This window comes from Uloborus diversus, chromosome 4 (genome assembly GCF_026930045.1).
Source record: "Uloborus diversus isolate 005 chromosome 4, Udiv.v.3.1, whole genome shotgun sequence".
In the NCBI taxonomy this organism is placed as follows: domain Eukaryota; kingdom Metazoa; phylum Arthropoda; class Arachnida; order Araneae; family Uloboridae; genus Uloborus; species Uloborus diversus.
Window position 1 is genome coordinate 89,251,975 of NC_072734.1, and position 23,373 is coordinate 89,275,347.

The 23,373-nt window shown below is 34.4% G+C and overlaps 1 protein-coding gene across 1 annotated transcript in view; it reads left to right on the plus strand.

Annotated features, from left to right (window-relative positions):
* Positions 1-22,896, plus strand: part of LOC129220202 (aminoacyl tRNA synthase complex-interacting multifunctional protein 1-like) — a 32,263-nt gene extending 9,367 nt beyond the window's left edge. Inside the window, exon 2 of the mRNA XM_054854567.1 lies at positions 21,913-22,896. Within this exon, the coding sequence (XP_054710542.1) occupies positions 21,913-22,881 (969 nt within the window). The 3' untranslated portion in view covers positions 22,882-22,896. The remainder of the gene's footprint in view (positions 1-21,912) is intronic.
* The last annotated feature ends 477 nt before the right edge of the window (positions 22,897-23,373 follow it).

Below are 23,373 nucleotides of genomic sequence, written 5' to 3' on the forward strand. Positions count from 1 at the left end.
CCTCCCGCTCAGTAATTATAATTCCAAAATGATGATCCCCTGTAAAGTTGAAACTTCAGTATCTGGATATCCGTCCTTGGAGTCTCATCGTCTCGGCTTGCCTGAGCACCTAAAACTAATACACCATAAGTTGGGAGGATTTCAGGGTGAAAATAAAATATAAAAGCATCCGGATATCAATCTGTAAAGGCCTGATCAGTAAGGCATGGGACTTTTAACTCGAAGGTCCTGGGCTCAATGCAAGCCAGTTAAAGATCCTTCATGTTCACTGATGGTGACTGTGGCACATTAAGTAGGCTTGTGGTCACAAAGTCCTGCAAGTTCCCAATCTAAATCAATACCTCTGGGGATACTTATCAGAGGTTACTCGGCTCCTGGTCTGGATCAAAAATAGAGCTGTCTTCAGGGCCCATATAACTGGTTAAACCTCGAATAGTGGTTGATACAGGAGATATGGAGTCTAAAGAATCTGGATATTGTTATTGGGTTGTTGGTGTCAGTAATAGGCTTGCAGTTCAGCCTTATCCTTACCTTTGGACTCTATCTACATCTCAGTAAAAGAACAGTCTTTTATTTTAATTATTTATTTATTTATTTTATTTTTTTTATTTTTTTTGTCAAATTGGAAATACAGTGATTGTTACTTATTTCAAACAGTTTTGATTCAATAAGCAAAAATGGGTCATTATGTGTCTAATCATAACACTATTTAGGACAGGCTCCCTCAGATCTTGGTATATTAAGATATTTAACTTAGTCATGAATGAAAATGTTTAAAAAAAGGAAAAATTCTTTCTGCTCATTGAAAAGTTATTAACTATCGATTAATAAAATTTTCATCAAAAAATGCTACAGTTTTAAACAATGAATAGTGATTTTCTCAAAAACTAAAAAAGATAAAAATTTGAAATTTATCTTTTTTTAAAGCTTTTTTAATAGGCCTCTATTTAATGTGCAACTTGATAAAATATTTAATTTAAAATTTAACCTTTTATTTTAACTTTATTTATTGTGTCAGAGTTACACCTGGGGATGTTTCTGGAATCAATGTTCTAAGTGGGTATAAAAGTCGAGTCTCACTAGTTGTGAGTCAGCATTTAGTTCTATCATGTTGTGAATCGCTATCGTAATAAAGTTTCTAGTTTACTTGGTAATTTTTTGCATCATAGTGACAGTATTTTATTGTTTTGATTATTGGAAAGATTATACGATGTTATAAAGGTCTTGAATAGAATGCAAAGCTATGTCTCGTCAACCACTATTTTTACGACATAGAACAGGTACCAGACAAACCATACTTCTGAGGAATCTGTAGCTGACATGCAAGAAACTTCACCCGAAAAAGAAGGCTACCAACAGAACGAAATGATATCCCCATAGGTGGCTTGTGCGGATGGAGCAACTGTCCCCTCACTTTCACAATTAAAGAGGCCTTGCCCCCTCACTTTTCAGAGATAAAAAATAATAATTGATTGAGAAATGATTTTTTACAGGTCGGATTGATTTTTTCCACCAAAGTAACAATTGAAAATTCCAAATAAATGAACTCTTTTCTCATATTATTTACTAATAATAAAGCTTAATCTTTCTGTGTGCATCTCTGTGACGAGCATAGCACCTAGACAGTTCGGCCGATTTTCATGAAATTTGGTACAAAATTAGTTTGTAGAATGGAGGTGTGCGCCTCGAAGCGATTTTTCAAAAATTCGATTTTGTTCTTTTTCTATTCCAATTTGAAGAAAATTTTACGGAGCAAATTGTCACAATGTGTACGAATAAATTATGAAATCATCATAACGTGGAACGGTAACATGGGCAAGCAAATGAATGTACAGTCGTCCCTCGCTACTTCGCGCTTCGACTTTCGCGGATTCACTACATCGCAGTTTCTTTAGTTTTTTTTTTTTTTTTCAAATATAGCAATTAGCATTTTTTATGCGCTCGTGTAAACTTTTTTCTACAAAAGAATAACAAAGTATATATCTTTTCAGTAAGGTAAGCTTTTAAGTAAGGTCTGAGGGGTTAGTTGTGTACTAGTTGAGGGAGTGGAGGCATAAAATCGCCGAGGAAAGTGTAGGGAATCGCTATCTCATTTAACTGTTAAGCACTAACTGGAAAGTATAAATCACTGTATTATTACTAGGGGATAAATACATCTGTAAATGGTGTTCAAAAATGTACTAGTTTTTTGAGCTGTATACATAAATGTAGAGGAAGAACGGGGGTTCCTACGGTCACTAACATGCAATTGATTCATCATCGAACAAGTTGAGGTTTTTTCATAGACTAGTAGTAGTTTGTGAGAACTACGTGTGTGTGTAGTTTATTTCCCAATAATTAACAATGTGATATCTATTACATCTAACATATCTAATTTCTCATATTTTGTGCAATATATTAAGTAATACAAATGTAATGGTGACCAAGGGTGCTGTTTTATGTATAGGAGGCTCTAATTATGATAAAAACTTTTTTTAATTGCCGTAAGTAAGTTTCGTGCTCTCTAATTAGAAAAATAGATACAGAATCCTACTTCGCGGAAATTCAGTTATCGCTGTCTGCAATGAATTACCCGCGATAAACGAGGGTTGACTTCATAGCAAATTGGCAAGAAATTCATCATCCATTATTTGTAAATATACAGGCTAACCAAATGACCTTTTAATTTTCTACTACGGGCAAAGCCGTACAGGAACCACTGTTTCATAAAATGGAACTTTGAATCAGAAGGAAGAAGTCTGCGGTGGCCAACCTTTCCTATTTTTAAGGGGCCGCAGTACTGAGATCTATTTTGGAACTCGACCACCGTTTCAAAGGAAATCATTTTACGGAATAGCAGAAAGGCATGGGCTAAGCAGACTTGATTGACAGACGAGTATCCAATCAGAGACGAAATTTAGGAGAAAGTACTGAACTACACAAGTGATTTATAGTCGTCATTGAGGCTCTTCGCCTGTGCCTAGGGGCTCGGGGTTGGTGTTGTCTGCGTCTGCCCTTACTTCAAAAGTATCCCGCATTCCCCCACATGCTGACTTCTCGCTTCCCGCTATTTCGTTAGAAGCTGGCACATCAAATCTTGGGACAGTATCGTTGGTAGCTGTCCCTAGGGTTTTGTAAGCGGAATTCTAATTATCGAAGACAAAAAAATCGCAACTTTGTAACGTATTTTTCATAACTTTTTTCCAAAATATTATTGATGTTTTTTTTTTTCGTTTCAAAAAAAATGGTCGACCAATAATTTTTCTTTTTAAAAACTTAAGAAATGAATTAATTGATTTAAATCGACAATTTTAATCATGCTAAGTAGCTAAGACACTTCTAAATTTCACTACTTCAGCCTTTTTAAAGTCTGTACTGCCTTCGTCCTTATCTTTGATTCTGTTAATATAGAGTTTGTCTCCAGGCCCGTAATTTCAAATTTTATAGGGCGGGGGAGGGGGGGGGGGGCAGAAGGTATGTGCTTAGTGTAAATTATCCCAAAAACAGCAAAAACCATGCCGACTTACAAAAAACTAGGAGGTAAATTTATTTTTGTATTACTCAACCTGAAAATTCAAATGGTTAGCAGCCAGTGGCCAGCAGACACTTTTTCTATCACTAGAAGCCACATTTTTCAGAACCTAAATTTTTTAACTGAAAAAAATCAGGCAATTTTCAAGTGTTGCGCTTAAAGGTGGATCTGAAAAAAAAAAGGTATTGGGAAAGTACCCTTGTCGCTACATTGTATGCATATTTGTAAAAGTGGAGAAAAGGAAACGTAAAATTTAGTCTTTCTTCAATCATTAATTCCAGTTGAAAATTTAAAGAGTGTATGAATAAAAATGCAAGAGTTATTTTGAAAACATTTATTATAGATGAAAAAGAAGTTTTAAAATGTAAACTTCAAGTGCAAGTATAAACAATAAATAAATATTTATATACTTTTGCCAGAAATGGGGGAAAATAAAAATGGACTGACGTCTAAAAGATACCAGCTGTCGACATAAAGAGTTGTTATTATTATTATTTTTTTATTAATACAAATTTTTAATCTGGTTTGAAAAAGTCGAATTAAAATGCAATATACATGGGTCGTTCCATGTCAAGTGACCTAGGGGTTCCCAATCGACCCTCTCCAATTTTTATGAAAATTTTAACGGATGTTCATAGAAGCAAATATCCATAAATTGTATATATCTGCCGATATCCATAGTTTGGCCTCTTTTTCCGCGTTGCGATTAAAACGACAAAATCATCAAGTTTGCTTTCCTTGCTCTCGGCCTGAGATGGTTACAATACTGGTATTGGTGATCCTGAACAACTTTTGTGGTAGAAGAGCCTAGTTATATAGCAAAAGATCGATGCATGGTAGATTTTTCACAATTTGCTGCGAAAGCAGGATAAAAATCGCATTTTTACAAATTCCAACCATACACATCGGCTTGTACCTGCTGAGAGATTAGTTTTCTGAAGCTAATTATTTCCTCGTTTGCAGCCTGTTTCTATGCAAGTGGCATCTTGATAGCCCAAATAATTGCTGAACTTTTTCCAGTTCAGTCAAAAAAGTTTTCATCAATATTGTCTCAATTAAAAAGAGCAATCTCAAAATGGTCTTCTTTAATTTGATTTTTCTTCATATCATTAAAAGGAGCACACTTTTAATTATGTAACATTAATTACTTACTTACAACATAAATTACTTTTTCAATTACTTACAAATTCATGTCAAGCAATTCTAATAAAATTTACAGGATCTACTGCACCTGTGTTTTGAAAGAAAAAAAAATCAGATATTTTAGACCGTTTGTTTTTGTGGGAGAACGCTCCCCAGGAAAACTCGAAAAATGTAAAAAGTTTCGGTGCTTTTTTCTCAGCTCCTATGAGGGCGAGAGTGTTTGACTAAGTATTTTTTAAAGCTCTCGGGAGGGGGGGGGGGATATGATTTAAAATTATTTGTCACTTCGCAAGATTCTGCGACACTAATATTTCAAAGTCATAAAAAGCATTGCTTGATATTTTCAAAAAAAGAGAAAAACAAATTTGAATTCTGAAATTTTTAATTCAAATTATGTTTTTCGCAATCACGAGTTGTGACAGGACCCTACTCATTGGAGTTATTGTTTCTAGAAACGGCTCCTGTCCCCCCAAACCTGTCCCTCCTCCTGGTTGGTTACGTGTGTATAGTTGTGTGTGTGTGCGTAGGCGTGCGCACGTGCATGTGTAGACTAGTGTGTGTGCGTTGACCTGTGTGTATGCACGTAGGCGTGTGTGTATGTGTGTAAGGGCGTGTGTGTGTATGAGCGTGCGTGTGTGTAGGACATGGATGCCGCCGCCCAGGAGAAGCGGATTCAGGGAAACAGTGCTCAGGACCAGAGGAGCCGTGCCTGCAGTGGACGGTGGTGGGGCATAGGCCCCTGGTCCAAGCTGAAAAATCAAAGGATCTCAACAGCGGTTAAATAAGGACAATACTGCCGTGCTAAGCACAGATGTGGTATCTGCACATTTTATCAAAAATGAGTTATTGTCACCAGGTGGTCGTTAGTAATTAAGTTTACCTATATCTCAAGTTTTTTGGCGATTTGTGAACGCGAAATATTAAAAAAAGCTTTACGAAAAAAGTCGTAACTGCAAATTTGCTTAGTTTGCTAAGGCAATTTGAACGTAAGTGACAAATACTAAGCCTTTAAAGTGGTATCTGCGCAGTTACCACTTTTTCCTTAGTAATTTGTAGATACGACTTTTATACCTTAGTAAAACAGCACATTTAATAATGTAGCAGTTTATTGTAACACAGAATATTAAAATTAGTTTACCGTTGAATAGTTGATACAGATTGAAAATAAAAACTAATACTACTTTCCATAATTGTTAAAGTAAATATTCAGCTTTTTCTATTTAAATGGTTATTTAAAATGCAAATTCTAAAAATGAAATGCATGTAAAATATTTATATCTAATTCTTTCATGCAAAAAAAAAAAAAAAAACTCATTTCATTCTTCGACCTGTAATATTTTTATTTAAGTATCGTCTGCTGCCAAAATTATCTTCATGCTCGGTAAAAATGAATGTAGAAAATAAAACGTTATAAAAAAACACATTCCTGGAATATAAAAAACAGAAAATTGCTATGGATTACAGTTTTAACTGTCCGGAGTTTTGAAAATGGTATCTTTCAGAAGTTTGATTCTGTTAGATTTGTATTAACAAAATAAAGCGAAACAGCTAAGTCTAAAGAAAGAAGATGTTTTCAGTATTATTTAATGATACATTGAGCACGTTTTTCTAAGCTACTTTTGTCGTTTCTGTGCAGATACCCCTAAAAATGCGTAGTAATTGTCAGTTACGGTGAAAATAGCTTAGTATATGAAAAGGTTTTGAAAAGAAAATTTGTCGTAACTACATTTATTAATTTGAAATTAAGATTTTTACAAAAATACTCTCTTACGGTTTTTAGATAAGTTATTTACGAAACAACTACCGCAAGTTGAGCGTTTAATTAAGTCATAAATACGAGAAACGAGTTGTAAAACTTTAATCATCAATTTCTCATTTTGAGCTCTACTGCAGATACCACATCTGTGCTTAGCACGGCAGAATAAGAAACTCGGATTGCTCAATAAATGTGGTGCATAAGTGGTAAAAAATTTCAGAATGGTACTGTAAAGGGTTCTTTCCAAAAAGTAATAATGAACTTGTGAGAAAGAGATTTACAGATGTTTTTAGATGATGCAATTTCTTCGCCATGTAACTGTTAATTGAAAATGTGAAAAGCGGTAACTGAAAATCATGTGCTTTGACTGCCGTAGTTATGAATAAAAATTCTGACTGGGATTGTAATGAGCTCATAATGGGAAAAAAAATGGCTTTTCAACCGTTCCACCATTTAATTTACTGAAGTGAAAGTAGCGAGCCATAGACATTGGTGACTTCTGAAGATATTTACAAAAAAAAAAATGCCTAGGGCAAGATACTCTTAATATCATATGGCAGTAGCAGATCCGGGAGGGGGGGTGCTAAGGGAGCTTCTACCCTCCCCCCTCCTCCTTCCTCACTGAGGTCTGAACTTACACTACATAAAAATGAAGTTTCAGATATTTTTATTACTGCAATAATTTTTCGAATTTAAATGGGCCCATAAATATGTAAACTAAATATGTAGTAACGTATTAATGGGGATGAGGGGGAGGGGGTAGAAGACTGTAATCCCTGTTCCAACTTGGGCAAAATTTAATAGCAGATTAAATTGTGATCTGCAATGGTATGGAAAAGCTTGGAAGAAATAGTTTCGTTCTGCAATCGGGGGTTTTTATTCTAAAAATTTATTACTTTCAGATTATACCAGTTATATGTATTTACTTCATTTTTTGGATGAGATGGCTGTGGTCATGCTCCCGTCCCCTCATGTGATTTGTAATACCATGGAAAATATTTGAGGAAATGGCTTCGTCCTGTTATCGAGTTTTTTTTTCCCTGAAGTTACTACTTTCAAATTAACACATATATTTTACTTCGTTTCCAGGAACCGGAATGTCACTTTTTACTTTCTTCTATATCTAATATATAGAAGAAAGTATTGGATTCGTGCAAATTTTCGAATTTCGAATTTTGACGGATTCGAACGTTTTGAGGTGTGCTGAGTCCATTTCGACTATTTTTGGAAAATGTCTGTCTGTGTGTGTGTGTGTGTGTGTGTATGTGTGTGTGTGTGTATGTGTGTCACGTCTGTGTGTGACCAGTTTTTTGTGGCCGCTCTACAGCAAAAACTACCGCATGAAATCGAACGAAATTTGGTACGCATATGTGCCCCTATGTGAACTTGTGCCCATTGGTTTTTGGCGCGAATTCCTCCAAGGGGGGTGGAGCAATGGGACGTTTTTTTGAGTTACGCGTGATTGCTATTCCTCAGGAAGTAACTGGCGGAATCAAACAAAATTTGGTCCATATGTTGCCAGTAACAGGAACATGTGCTGATTCAATTTTGGTGTCAATAACTCAAACGGAGGTTGAGCTATAGAACGTTTTTTGTCGTCAATTGTGACTGATGTATCTCAAGAAATAATGAACGGAATGAAAGAAAAATTTATCGGCAAGTAGCTTTTAGTGGGTATAAAAGCTGATTTTATTTTGGTGTCAACAGCTAAAAAGGGGGTAGCGCAATCGCCCGTTCTTTTTTTCCATTGTGAGTCCCCTATCTCAAGAAGTAATGCTACGTTCTGGTTGAAATTTGGGATATATGTGAATCCATATGTAAACAGGCTTTGGTTCAATTTTGGCGCCAATCGCGCCAAGAGGTGCTGATTTATTTTTATTATCATTATTTTTTAGCGAATAAAAATAGCTTTATTAATGCAACAAAAAGAAAGATAAATCGTAATAGATTATCGTCTGCTTATTTCTCGTGATTTTAATTGTATGGAAATGATCGGAAATATTATCTCAATGATTTAAAATTTTTAACTGTTGCCATCTTATGTTTGCTAACAAATAAAATATTTGTAATTAATTCAAGCAAGGTTTTTAAAATAACTTTCAATTTTCGCTCTTTGCTTTGCTTTTGCAATAATTCAGACATTGGGATGGTCGTCAAGTTTTTGCATGTGTCATTTTGTGTTTGTTGGGAATATTGCTTCCCCGTCAAGCATGGGGAGGGATCAGAAAAAAAAAGAAAAATATAGAAGAAAGTTTCGTGATGGCCACAACATACTAGTTACCATTTCTCGGGCTGTTGGAGGGACGCTCATACAAAAACTAACGGTCTAAAATATTTAAAACAGATTTTATTTCCTGTCAAAACTCAGCTACAATAGATCCCCCTCCCCCTTTTTTTTTTCTTTTCTTTTTCAGTAGATCCAGTATTTATATATATATATATATATATATATATATATATATATATATATATATATATATATATATATATATATATATATATATATTTAGAATTGTTTGACACGAATTTGTAAGATCTAATATTTTTTGTTGATTTCACATGAAATGACGCACATGTTTTTTAATTACGTACGTTATTCTTTTTTATTGGGTGCGTCTCGAAAATGAAACTAACGTTTCTTAGTTAATAAAAGTGTGCTCTTTTTAATGATGTGAAGGAAAACTAAAATAAGAGGACCCTTTTGAGATATTGCTTTTTGAAATTGAGACAAAATTGACGAAATCAATTTTTGGCTGGTTTTTCAGCTAAGATAATTCAGCAATTATTTGAGCTATCGAAATGCCACTTGCATACCTTTTGGATAAAGCAACAGGCTACAAACGAGGAAAAATTAACTTCAGAAAACTATTCTCTCAGCAGATAACAAGCCGGTGATGTACGGTTGGAATTTGTAAAAATGCAATTTGTAGCCTACTTTGGCTGCAAATTGTGAAAAACCTACCATGCATAGAGCTTTTGCTATACAAGTAGGTTCTTCTACCCCGAAAGTTGATCAGGATCACCAAATGGATGTCTCAATTGCCAAATCGATCCTCTCCACCTTCTAAAAAAAAACCTCATTTCTGCTTTAATAGTGCTTCATAATGCTTCATCAATGCTTAGCATGTGAAATTATATTAAAGTTTTGGTTTAGTACGTTTCTGACCATGTGATGGCAGAAAATGTACCATGAGGATCTATTTACTCATATGGATATAGCACCATCTTCTTCATAACTAGTCTCTACCTTTTGTTTTATGGAGTTAGTCGATTTGGCAAGTGAGGCATCCAAATATCAGTATTGCAAACATCTCAGGTCGCGAGCAATGAAAATACTAACTTGGTGATTTCGTCATTTTAATCGCGACGCAGAAAAAAAAAAAAAAAAGCTTTTACAAAACTGGATATTGGCAGAACCGTACGGCTTATGGAGCAGAGCTTTACGCAAGAAATCACATGATCTCCTAGAAATTTTTCTTGGCTTGGACCTCTTGCTGATTCCTAGTGCACTGCAAATAATCAAACTCTTTTTGAACACATTTTGCGCATGGACACTTGTCCCCTGTGTGAGAACACATTTTTTGAAATAGGTAATTCAACCTTCCTGAGAACACTTTTCAAAATACTTTTTAAGTATGGACACGTGTCCCCCTTTTTAGAACGTTTTTGAATAATTTTGAGAACACTTCGGATAACGCTTTTTGGAACATGTATTTTGTGCAGCATACATTTTAAAGCACTTTTTTAACACTTCGTGGCGCACTTATTGGTACAGTTTTTAGGATATATTTAAAAATAATTACGGAGCACTAAAATATCCTACCGGCATACCTGTTACACAAGTTATGCAAAAAGATTTTTAAAAAAGAAAAAAAAAGTTAACATTCGCCTATGTTGAAACTGCAGGCTTGATGATGGGTTTAGGTTTTGTCTATATCTGATTATTAATCAGATTAAATCGTTCAAATGTAGATTCATTCGTCATTCAGATCATAGGTTCATTCAAAATGAATGAATCTATGAAAGTTTTAAATTTAAAACGCAATAGGTACCTCAAAAGTAATTGAATAGCTTACAGCAAAATTACAAACAAACAATATGTATGAAAAAGATGGAGCAGAGGAAAATTGTACACAATCATTCTTACTATGAAAACTACATTTAAATTAAAAATATTAATTTCCTCAAATGGGGTCGTTTCCAAAATGTTAAAAGTATTTTTTCCCAAAAGAGTATGCTTAAAAACATGGGATCTGACCATTTTTTAAAGGATTTGACTAAGTTTATATTTTTAAAAAGATATTTTAATCGGCGCGCTTTCATTGTTTACGCTTCTGCCGATGATATCATAAATGATGAAATGCCATTTACTGTTGCCATTCACAGAGCGAAATATTTAATTCGCATCTCTACTCACTTGTGCTGGCAACGATATGGTTGAGAGCAAACATTGAGCGCAATATTTAATTCGCTTCTTGATTATCATAACGTGGAAACGCGGTAGACAGATGCGCCAAAGTACATCATTTGTGACGCCATAAAGACCACGCCTTACTTTTAAAATTGGACACTTAAAATAATTAATTAAAAATTAAACGTTGGGTAATGAAAGTTTTTTTCTTGCTCCATGTTATTTATTTCTTTTTTTTTTTTGCTTATTCTATCAATTTCAGTAACTAAAAGTAGTACATACTTTTGACTGAAGGAAAAAGCCTATTATGTTTTTAAAACCAATAAATTATGTAAAAAGTTTTTTAAAAAATATTTTAAAAGCAAATTATTTATAAATTTAAAAAAAAAAAAGTAGTTTTTCAAGCACAAACAGTTTTTTGGTTCACTATCAAAAAGTCTTATTTCGAGTTCAAGCTGGTTACTGGTAACAACACTGAAAAGGTATGGCCAATTGCGGTGGCCAACGATATAATAATTTCTCGACAATGGAGATTTGATTGTCTTACATTCTATAATTCCCATTTTCTTATCATCTAATGTCTTATTGGATGTTTTTTTTTTTTTTTCGATTTGTGATGCATCAAACGTTATTTTATAAAAAAAAAAATTATCGTTATAACTAGCTTTTAGTCCTGTAATGTTTTGTGTGACATTTACTATATATTAACATGTATTCAATATTTATAATATAGTGTCATAATATAACTGATTATGAGCCTTCTCAATGTCTTATTGTACCTCACTTCAAATCGCTCTGTGCTCCCACGCGGGGCACCTCAGTTTCCTAATTGCTGTCTCAGAAAAAAAGTATGACTATAAGCACTTAGTGGTGCGTTAATTCCCGAATAGAACTTTTTAAATAGCATAAGGCTCCTTTCGAACCACGAAGTTAGATTTTCAGCACGTGAAAATTAGTTCATTATAGATCAATAGGATAACGTATTTCTGGCTAACGGATTCTGGATAACGTATTTATGTGATGACTTTGAGTAAAAGCACTTATTTTCGCGAGGCTTTCATTTTCGCAATTTTCCAGAGCTCGTCGTAATCACGAAAATTTAAACCTCACGAAATAATTTTTTATAGAATAATTCTGTTCATATAAAATTCGCAAAATTTGCAACTCGGAAATTCTTGGTTTTTTTTCAATTTCGCTAAAATTTAGGCTCGTGAGAATAAGTGCTTTCACAGTATTTCATCCTAGTTAATGCAACTGTTTATTTGCACAAAAGATTGTTGATGCTTTTCTTCAAAGTTCATTGTAATCACTTTCAATGGGCACATAATTATGACATCTTTTATTTTATTTGCATATTACACTTCTGATACATTTTTTCTGAAAGAAAGTTTTTGTTTTGCATTAGAATACAGTTGGTAATATGGCAATTACGCAAAGTTAAAATGCAAACCTATTGTTAGATAGTGTAATATTTTCGCTAAAAAAAAGTTTCAAATTTATTTGAATTACGTGGGGCTGCTAGGATATGTATTTCCAAATCTGTATGTAAGCAAGGAAAAAGTTGCGTAGCGAAGCTCAAAAAATAGTCTACTCCAAGTTTAGACCCGAAGGAAATAAATGCTCTCGCTCATTCAACCCTTAATTGCTGTCATCCCCTCCCCCTAAACACATGTTTTTTATTATCCTGAAGACTGCCTGGAGACGATCTCCTTGCCCCACCCCAACAGGGGATAAAGAATCTGTCCCCTCTTTCTCTATTGTCACAGGCGGGAGGCGTGGTTAACACGGAAATTCGTCAATTTTTGCAAAATTTTCCAGTTTTCCCCTCCCAATTACTCTTATCCTAATTTGAGTATGATTAAAAGAAAGGTATCCCTGAAAAGCCCAAACTTTCAAGAATAACGCGTAGTTTTTCAAATTGAGCAAATGTTAGATCTTGAGCATTTATGATGCGTTTAAACAGAAAGCCCCTCTTCTTTTGTCAACTCATAAATTTAACAGCCATTTAATATTAAATTTTAACAGAAAATGAAAAATTAAAAAAGACGCGTTATTTGTACTGCTGTGAAGAATGTTATGCAGAAAAAATTATCTCAAAATATTGAAATGCGAATTAGCAATCGGGAGGAAACTTCCCCGTAGACTTAACATTGACTTCGAAACTTCCGAGGCTCTCTCCAGCGGCACCTTAAGGCCGTATTTCACATGTTTTGGAAGTCACAGAATAATAAATGTTAAAAGCCTTTAATACGACCCAAGTCTAAAACAAAAAAAAGCTTCAGGGGCCATGCCCCCTAACCCCCATTTACCCCCCGCCCCCACACTTTTTTTGACCCCACACTTTTTTGATGCACCAGCCGCCTATGGATATCCCTTCAAAAAGCATAAGATGTACAAAAATGCTAAGTCTTGCTTCCACCGTGAAAAGTAGTGAGATATCAAGTAATTCAATTGTTTTAGTTAGTACTTTAGGCACACCTACTTAACAACTTTGTCATAAATTGTTTCCTAACAAGTTAGCTGAACCATTTATAGTATTATCCGTATTAATATTGAATACCTTTATCTGTATAATTGATACATTAACTTGGCAATACAGTCGACGCTCAATATAACGACCACACATTATAAATACCATCCCATTATAACGACCAGTGGTAGAAGTCCCATTTTTGTTCCTATAAACTCTATGTTAATTTTCTTTTGTTATAACGACCGTTCTGTATCGACTAATTCAATACAGCGACCGAATCAGCGGACGCTATTTCTTGTGTTCTTTCCAATAAAACAAATTTGTAGCTTAAAATGACATTGATTATTGTTTACGGACATCTGCCTGCAGTTTTCAATGTCAAATCCAACTTTAAGTGGTTTGGGGTTCACCACAGCTAGCACAGAAAAAATAATGGGAGGAAAAATCGAGAAAATTCCAGATTCCTAAGAAAAGGGTGTATTGGTTGACAGATGTATTGGTAGTCTGGTGTTTGAATCTAGTATTTTTAAAGATTTAGGGTTCTCGAGGTACTTTTAAATGTTTCTTTGGAAAGCAAGAGAAACACAATTTATCACATATCTGAAACAGAAAATAATGTTTTGTAAAAATCACGTCTGCTAAAAAGGCAGACCTCTGTTTCTGGTTTTATCTTCAGAAATTGTTGTGGTAGTAGTAGTAGTAGCAGATCTGAAAGTGTGTAACATTTTCCTCCCTATATTTTCTACTTTAAAACTTGTTTAATATTCTGTCATAATATTTTGCACACTACTTTTCTAAAAATTCCTATGATAAAAGACATTTGGGCATTTACTTGGGCATGCATGATGACGGTGTACATTTTTTAAATTTATACCTCTTATAACGACCACTCGTTATAAAGACCTTTTTCTCTGGGACGGAGATGGTCGTTATATCGAGCGTCGACTGTAGTACGACAGCGTAATAACACTACGTTACTCTTGGTGATCTGAGCAAGCGCTTTATTTGTGCTTGCATGAATACTCCATAAATACGGCCTGTCAGCTCTGTGTTCAATTAGAAGTATTCTAAATAGTAGATAATTTGTCACTAATCCATTTTGCCAAGCAGATTTCATAGGCAACAATACACCGGATACACATTTTAAAAGAGAATGTTGATTTAAACATTTCTAAGTAAAATGAGACCTGTGGGGATATTTCTAACAATCTAGACAGTTTGTATTTACTGCAATATTTGTAATGCACAAATATAAATATTAATAAGTTTTAATTAATGAGTATTTGATAATATTTTTCTCTGGACTGTTCACTTAAAAAATATTTTACTAAAAAAATTGCCAATAACTCTATTACATAAAAATGTCCTTATGTACCAGTTGGTAGAGTTACGAAAGGAAATTCAGAACACTACCAAGACACCTAAATTCAGTTCCATTTTACGCAGTCAGACCCCGATTTAACAAACCTCTATTTCGCGATACAGCGAATTTTCCTTTTTCCCTGTCTAAATGAAAAACCCCTATTTACCGAATAATAAACCCCGAAATAACAAATTATTTTAACAGCCAAAAAAAACTTCTGTTACTTTGAGTTAGGAAATATTGGATTGTTTTCTAAATGTTACATCTATATAGTCCGAAGCTGAAGCAGAAAAAATACTTTTCTGTTGAAATCAGCAATTTTTGACGGGCGAGGGGGCAACCACGAATAGTGATTCTGATGCTAAAAGTGATAGTGAAACGATCATTAAAACTTACTTTTTCAAATGCTTTACATGGGCTGAAAACTAAAAACATATCTCATGCAGCAGGCTGCAAAAGACACACCTTATTTTTTCTCTCTCCATAAAGTCTAAAGAGAACTATTTCGAGTCAAGTATCAAGGAAATTGTCCAAACATCTATTACTCAGTACTTTAAAATTTCAAATTAACTAGCTTGTAATAAGTCGTGGAATGCTGAATAAAAGGAATAAACTCTCTAAGTATGGATATTTTTGCGCAGTTGCGTATCAAGGGTTTTAGATAAGGTATGTGTATTTTTTCAAAAAAAATTTCACACCCCGATATTACGAATAACCCCGATTTAACGTTTAAAGTTTTCGGTTCCGATGAATTCGTTAAATTGGAGTCCGATTACAACTGAAAGGAATGTTATTAAATGTGTAATATTTAGGTGCAAGAAAAAGGTTAGTTTTTTTTTAATGGTTTCTGCATTTAAGTTTATTATGATGTTTTAGCGAAAATTCTTTTTTAAATCATAGATTAAAGAACAATAAATTGATGATTAAATTTTTGCATTTGTTTTTTAAAGCTTGTGCAATTATCTCTTATTTTAATTTATATTTTTAATATAATACATTCTGTAACTAAAAAAAATAACTCATTTATTGCATTTAAGTCAATTATTGCACTATATTCTGAACACTTTCTTTTGCACACATGCATAAATGTGAAAAAATGTGGTTACTATTACGAAAAAAAAAAAGAAAAGAAACTCATGCGTACAAATTGACATTTTTCCTGAAGAATAGGTTCTGGGGGGAGGGGGGAGGGTGCTTCCCAAAAAACCAACTTAAACAGCGGACTTGTTTTTACTTAATATCTTACTACTTTCTACGGTGGACGTAAGACTTGGCATTTTTGTAAATTTTATGTTTTTGAAGGGTCTTTTTTAATAGTTCATAACAATAACACATTTTGATGAAAATTTATTGCGATTGATAATTTGACTAATTTAAATATTTTTTGGTGTTAGGAATGAAAAAGCTACTGGTTTTTTTTTTTTTTTTGCAGTAAAAGTTTAAGTAAATTTCTGTTCAAGAGAAAAACATCATATGAGTTGCATGTATCATTTATGGTTTCATCATTTTTTATGCTTTCTTAGAAAATTTAGCTATCAAATACATTTTAATTCGCAAAAAATAAATTTTTACGAAAAAACGGAAAAGTATTTTTTTGCTGCGTCAGAAATTTTGCATCTCTATTAAGGGGAGGTAGGGCACGTTGGTACGCTTTTTTACTTTTCATTTTTTATCTCATCAAAAAATTTAAGGAGCAGTTCGATTTTCGAAACATTTCTCAACACCTCAGACTGTTGAAGACTGCCTCAAACTGTCGGAATTGTTGAATTGATTTAACTTTTTTAATATTAAATTTAAATGGATCCTTGTAAAGTGGACCAACGTGCCCCACGGGTAGGGTACGTTGGTCCGCCTAATGGTGCACGTTAGGCCGCATACGCAAATAACATCTGTAATAATTTTAGTGATAAATACCATCAAACATTGCTTGCAACAAACTTATTCTCTTTTGTGTGTCGAGTGAAATTGAATATTGAAAATGAAATTAAATAATCTTTAGAAAAAGCTTGCCCTTTCCTTCTTACAATCAATTATTGGTTTTATTTTCTATCTATGTAAAATGCTTGTTTGGAAAAAAATTATGTTTAATACAGGAACTTTATTACGTATGCATAACATATTTTATTCTTTGAAAATAATTGTCTGCCAAAAAAAAAATGTGAAGAATATTTGAAAATATAAATAGTTAAACATTGCAGCTATGGAATAAATCTTTTGGTAAAGTTAATTTAGTATAATTTTTGTTGAATAATTTTAAAATATATCTTTACTTTTTTTTGCCATGAGTCTTTATTATTATTATTTCGAAACATGCAATGAAATGAATGAAAAATGTATAAACACTTAGAATAGTGTTATAATTATTGAGATTTAAGAGAAAAAAAGTTGTTGTAGGTTGGTCCGGTCCAACGTGCCTCACTAAGAGTGTACCAACCACTCCACGTTGTTGGTCAGAAAAAGTGATGTCGTCATATTTTTTCTTTTTGACAAAAAATTAAAAAATTGCCAATAATTGTAAACTAAAAAAATTTACTTTAAGAAAGGGGTTCAATCTCCCCCCCCCCCTCAATCTTGATGAAAACCATTTTTTAAAAAAGTTGCAGTTTCTGAAGATTACTCAGCACTACTGAAATAACACTTTCTGGAATAAAATTTGTTCAATATAACTGTAGCATGTGACTTCATTATATGATTTGTGTGATCATAGGTGCTATTTGTTGCTCATAAATAAAATAAAAAATATTAATAGTATTAAAATAATTAAGACTGGTCCAAGGTGCCCCATCTCCCCCTATAGCAAAAACAGAAATTTTCTTTATTTTTTAAAAAAATTTAATGGCAAAAAATATTTTTTCATTCATCAACTGTTTACATAAATTATTTTACGAAAACAAGTTTTCCTCATTGAGAAAAACTGCCAATGCTGCGTCTAAAGAAGTTATGCAAGGAATAACATATGTAGGGTAGTCCAGGGCACGTTTACGCAATGTCCTTTTTTCAAAACGAATTATAACTCGAGCGCCAACAGTCATAACAGATTGATGCTGCTCCCTAGCAAATATCCTCACAAGTTTTTGAGCATCAGTCAAGCTTCGGTCTAGCATGCAGAAAGAATAATATGTTTTCTACCAAGTTAGTACAGTAAAATTAGGCCAAAAAATGGCCAAACCCAAACATCCAAAAAAAAAAGTGAAACCTGTTGCAAATTACTTCTTACCCTTCCAGCAAGAAGGGGTAAAAAGTCCCAGCACTTTGCGCGTCGGGTTTTGGGGGGAAAGGGGGGGGGACAAAATAATCCTCTATTTAAATAAAAATAATTTCTATTACTTAGAAAAAAATCTCAAGCCTCGCAGAAACCACTCTATAATAGTAAAATAATAAACTCTCACAGAAAAAAATTCTAATTAACAGGGGTGCACAGGCGGGGGGGAATGGGGGGCGTCAGGGAGCAGCTTTGCGTCATTGAAATTTTTAAAGCAGTTTTTTCAAGGGGTATTTCTTTCTTTTTTGAAGGCTTTTATTCTGGATGGATACTCCGTCACACTTAAGGGGTGCGCCATCGCTTTTTTTTTGGGGGGGGGGGACCCTGAATTTACATTCTAAAATCAACTATTGCAGTGAAGTTCACGAAAAAATTTCCCTGATTTAAACTTTTCCGAAGCACAAAATGCCACACAATGATATAGTAATGTCAGAATGATAATTCTAAAAGATCTAAGCGAGCTCAGTAACCAAATTATTTGTGACTGGAGTTATTAAACTGTTTAGAGCGCTGGAAAACAAAATTCCTTTGCAGCATAAAAAAAGTTCAAATTGGCAAAAGTTTCCCTACTTCTTCTTGATTAACAAACTTCAACTATTCTACAATCTTTTGCCATCACCGTAAGGGGGGGACAAACCGAAATTGCCAATAGTGAGATGGGCAATGCTGCAATTCTGCATCCTCGAAGTCGGTGGGGGTTCTCATTTGCAAACGCCGAGCTACCTCTCTTTTACGCAGCTGGTTATGTGAATTATGCTAAATATGCGGACATATACTTTCAACACTATCTCAACCTTTTAAGTACATTATGCGATTAAAAAAAATTTGATCACATCAAACATCAGCTATACAACGATCTAACTCAGTGACAAATTCAGGTGGTCTAGAACCTGTAGTGATTGAACGATAGAACAAGTCTTGATGAGAGCAATGAGCAATACAACTATAGAATGCTAAATATTTACACCCTTTTGTCTCCCAGTTTGGAAATCACAATCCGTTTCTAAAGCCCCCAGAAGTTTCTTCCCTCTTAAGTTGGTAGTGGTATTGCTCGTTGATGATAAGGTGAGTTGCGATGAGACCTTTAACGTTCGGGTAGTAACATCAAAGGATATTGAAAGGCAAACAATTTTGTGGCATTTCTTTGTAAAGGAGGTAAACAGTTATGTCTTAGCTTCTGTTAGGAGAGTAGTTTCTATTGGTAAAGATGTGTAAGCCCAAACCATCTTTTCCACCGAATGGTATGAACAGTAAAGATGGAATAACAAATTGTTAAGAACTTCTGGTACGAGTTATGCGCTGATCCTCCATCAGTATTCGATGAATCTGGTTTCAGAAGGAAAGAAATCTTGTATAGTTGAAGTGCTATTATCTGAAGCAAAAGGTTCCTCCACCATCAGAGAACAGCTGGTGTCATATATGAGGCAGTGAGAAGCAAAGGGATGTAAGTGGACACTTTCAAGTTTTGAATAAAACGCGTTTAAAGATAAGATCCTAGGTAGGCTTTCATTGATTTTCTTTTCTAAATTATGCTGTATAGGAGCAACTACCAGGTCTACTAGTACCATCTCTTGCCTCAAGATAGAGGAGAGGTTCCCCAACCATTTGTACTGGTTATCTCCAAATTTTTAATTTTGCCACTTGCATCCCTTTGCTTCTCACTGCCTCATATGTAATAGATGGAAGATACCTGCTTGATCATATTTTTGGTAATGATCGGTAAGCTTCAATGAAATATGCCAGCAATGCAGTGTATAGGTAATTTGTAAGTATGGGAAAGCTAGTGTCATTTTTGATGGGTGCAAAGAAAGCACCACAGAAATACAATCTGCGTCCTATTACAACTGTCAAGCCTTCTGCTCTAGAAGACTTTCAGCGTCTCAAATCTTCTGCTTGCTCTGAGGAGTTCATTGGATGTAGTGAATGTTTGAAAAGTTTGAAAGTGGACTGAAGTGCTCAATTATATGCACAAACTGTGTTAGACATAGCTGCAACAATAACGAGTTTGCTGAGGATCTAGATTCCAAAAAACATCTTGATAACGAAAACTTTTTGTTAGAAGCTTAGGAGAAATCATTTGAAAGCAAAAAAAAACAGTTCAGCGTAATTTTTCTGGCCATTTAATCAAATGTGCACCATTAGAGGGGATGGGGGAAAGATAATATTTTAGTATATAATTTCGTTTTGGGAGGTGGGCTATTGTTCTTATGGGGTGGACAGTCCTGATTTAATGCATTTTTGATTTGCATGAAATAATACTTCTACTTGAAATAAAAGGGAAAGGTGGGGGTGAGGATTTATTTTATTTGGCAGAGGGGGGGGGGTGCTGTAGCTTTCAGAGGAGGTGCATCATCGATCTTGGAAAATAGACACACTCGATTTCTAACTTTAACTTAGCATTAAATAATGTTTCCATATGAAATGTATGGAGAGGGGTCGGGGGTACTTCTTCGTTTTACGGGGATAGGGGGGCTCTGTAGTATTGGTGGGTTACGTCATCTTTCTTGGGGGTCAAACACCTTTAATTTCATGCTTTTAAATTTAGTAAAACATAATATTCTCTCTTTAAATTTACTCTAAAAATTCTGGAAAAATACCCAAAACAGCAATTTTTAGATACCCCCCCATTCCAAAACCCGACGCACAATGGGGTGGGACTTTTTACCTGTTCTTATTGGGAGGGTAATAAACAATTTGCACCAGGTTTAGCTTTTTTTTTTTTTTTTGGATGTTTGGGTCCGACCCCTATTTTTACTGTACTAAGTCGAGTAAATTTTGAGTTGAACGTTTTGAAGCTTATTGTAAATAAAGAATACTTAGTTAAAAATGAACAAATATATAAAAATTAGCAGAATTTTATCTTTTTTTTTTTTTTTTTTTTTTTTTTTTTTTTTTTTTTTTTTTTTTTTTTTTTTTTTTTTTGAGAATTGTGTTTGTATAGACTGAAATGTTATTGAATTTTTTTGCACGGTAAAAATAAATCCAAACTTGGTGACGGAGGCAAGTTTACGCGTTGACGTCTGAGCACCTTTACGCAAGTACTTGCTGTGTCTTACTTCCAAACGTGCTCTGACTTTTTTTTCGCTCCAAACTATTTCAACTTTTTTTACATTGTGATTTCAGGCAATTTAGTTTTGAAAATCAGCATTTAATTTTTAATTGATTTACAAATTCGTATCTTATAGCTTACACTCGTGTAATGCTGTCTTCGTGCCCGTTCAGCTTTTACTTTATACACTATTCTGTCTAATAAAGTTGCTTCATTTTGACGATGGTAAGACATTATGTTCAAAACCCTAACGGAACCACGTTTGGTGTCGAAATAAATATGCGTAAACGTGCCCCGTGTCCGGTGCAAGTATGAGCCAAAAAATAACATGAAGCGAAGATACTTTTATTTTCAAAACGTTTGATTTTTAATTATTTTTTTAAAAAGTCTGATTTTTCAAACAAGGTGTGGTCTTTATGACATCACTTGTGATGAATTTTCGCGCACTAGTCCACTGGTGGACGTAATGCTGATGCTTACTGTCTACCGCGTTTCCAGATTAAGAAGTGAATTAAATATTGTGCTCTACGCTCGCTATCAACCATATCGTTGCCAGCGCTTGTAAGTAAAAAAGGGAATTCAATACAGCGCTCTGCGCTAATTGCGTCAGTGAATGGCATTTCATCACTTGTGATGTGATGTACAGAGGCGTAAAAAATGAAATTGAATCTGCTCACCAATTAAAATAATTGTTTAAAAGTATTAAAATTTGTCAAGTTATTTTTAAAATGGTCAAAATCCTATGTTTTTAAGCATGCTCTTTGAAAAAAAAAATACTTTTAAAATTTCGTAAACGACCCCATTACACTTAGTGTGCTGATACATTTATCCATCATTTGTAAGATGATCTTTTTTTGGTTTGAGTATTTGGTTTTATTTCTAAATTCAAGATTTTATGACTTGAACTGAGATGTCGTACATTCTTTAACGAACATTTTTTGCAGGTACTTTGGAACCCAAAGATGGGGCAGGATGAAATTCTTCAGCGCATCCAACAAAACAATAAAAGAGGTGAGGAAATGGTTCAGTTGATCCAAAGCGAGCTTCCCATGTTAAGAAAAGTAGCTGAGAAGAAGTACTATGAAAAATTACTAAACGAATTGAAAGAAAAGAACACCCGTTTAAAACTCGAATTGGAATATTGGAAAAGTAAAGTAATTGAGGTTGAAGTTATGAATGGAATTCAGCAATATCCCTTGCCAAGTAGCTCTGTTAAAGTGCCTGCTGCTAAAGTTGAGCTCAAAGATGCCGCTTTGAGTTCTTCCTCGGATGTAGTTGATTCTAAATCCAGCGAAGCGCCAAGTAAAGCTGATGACTATAAATCAAAAAGTGGGGTCAATAAAGAAAAGCAGACTAAAACTGCTAAACCAGAAAAGAAACCAAAAGAAAAACCTGCAAGTACAAAAGAGGAGGATAGGGAAGTCAATGTTAGCAGGTTGGATTTTCGCGTAGGGCGAATATTATCCGCCAAGAAGCACCCAGATGCTGAGAGCTTATACGTTGAAGAAATTGATGTGGGGGAGGAAAAGCCAAGAACAGTAGTGTCCGGTCTGGTGAAATTCGTCCCTCTGGAAGAAATGCAAAATCGTCTTGTGATCGTCCTTTGCAATTTGAAACCAGCGAAGATGAGAGGCATAACCTCCGAAGCCATGGTGATGTGTGCCTCAACCCCAGAGAAAGTTGAAATTTTGATTCCTCCCGCTGGAAGTTTACCTGGTGACCGAGTTGTGTGCGAAGAATTTCCCGGTGAACCTGACGCTTTGCTACCACCAAAGAAGAAAATTTTTGAGCAAGTTGCTCCGGATCTTAAAACAAATATGGAAAAAATTGCCACCTATAAATCTGCTCCTTTGAAAGTTCTTAACAAAGGTGTCATTAGCTCTGCAACCCTTACAAATGTCATGATAAAATAATAAATGATGTTTAAACATGCAATTTTTTTTTGTCTTTCACTCATGTATGTCTAGTTTAAATAGTCATAGTGTAAACAAACATATGAAAACTGGTTGTTTGATCAATTTGATTATACAAGGGACGGTTGGAAAGTAACTTTTTTTATAATTAGAAAAAAAAGCACGAGTAGAAACATAGCAAAGAAATTTATTCAATAAAAATCTACCACTCTTAGACTTTTTCGCCATAGATCGCGTGATTCTCCGAACATTTGACACAGCATGGTACAAGTTTTTGTGGACCTTCTTAGAATGTGCCGCTTTTGTAGTCAACCACGAGATAACATGTTATTTCAGCTCGTCATCGCTGTTGTACCTCTGATCGTCAAGGAACCGCTTCAGATGCCGAAACAAATGAAAGTTGCTTAGAATTAGATCGGGACTGTACAGAGGATCTTCAAAAACTTCCGTCTGAACGACTCTTACAGGGCTTTGTAGGAGTTAATTTATCAG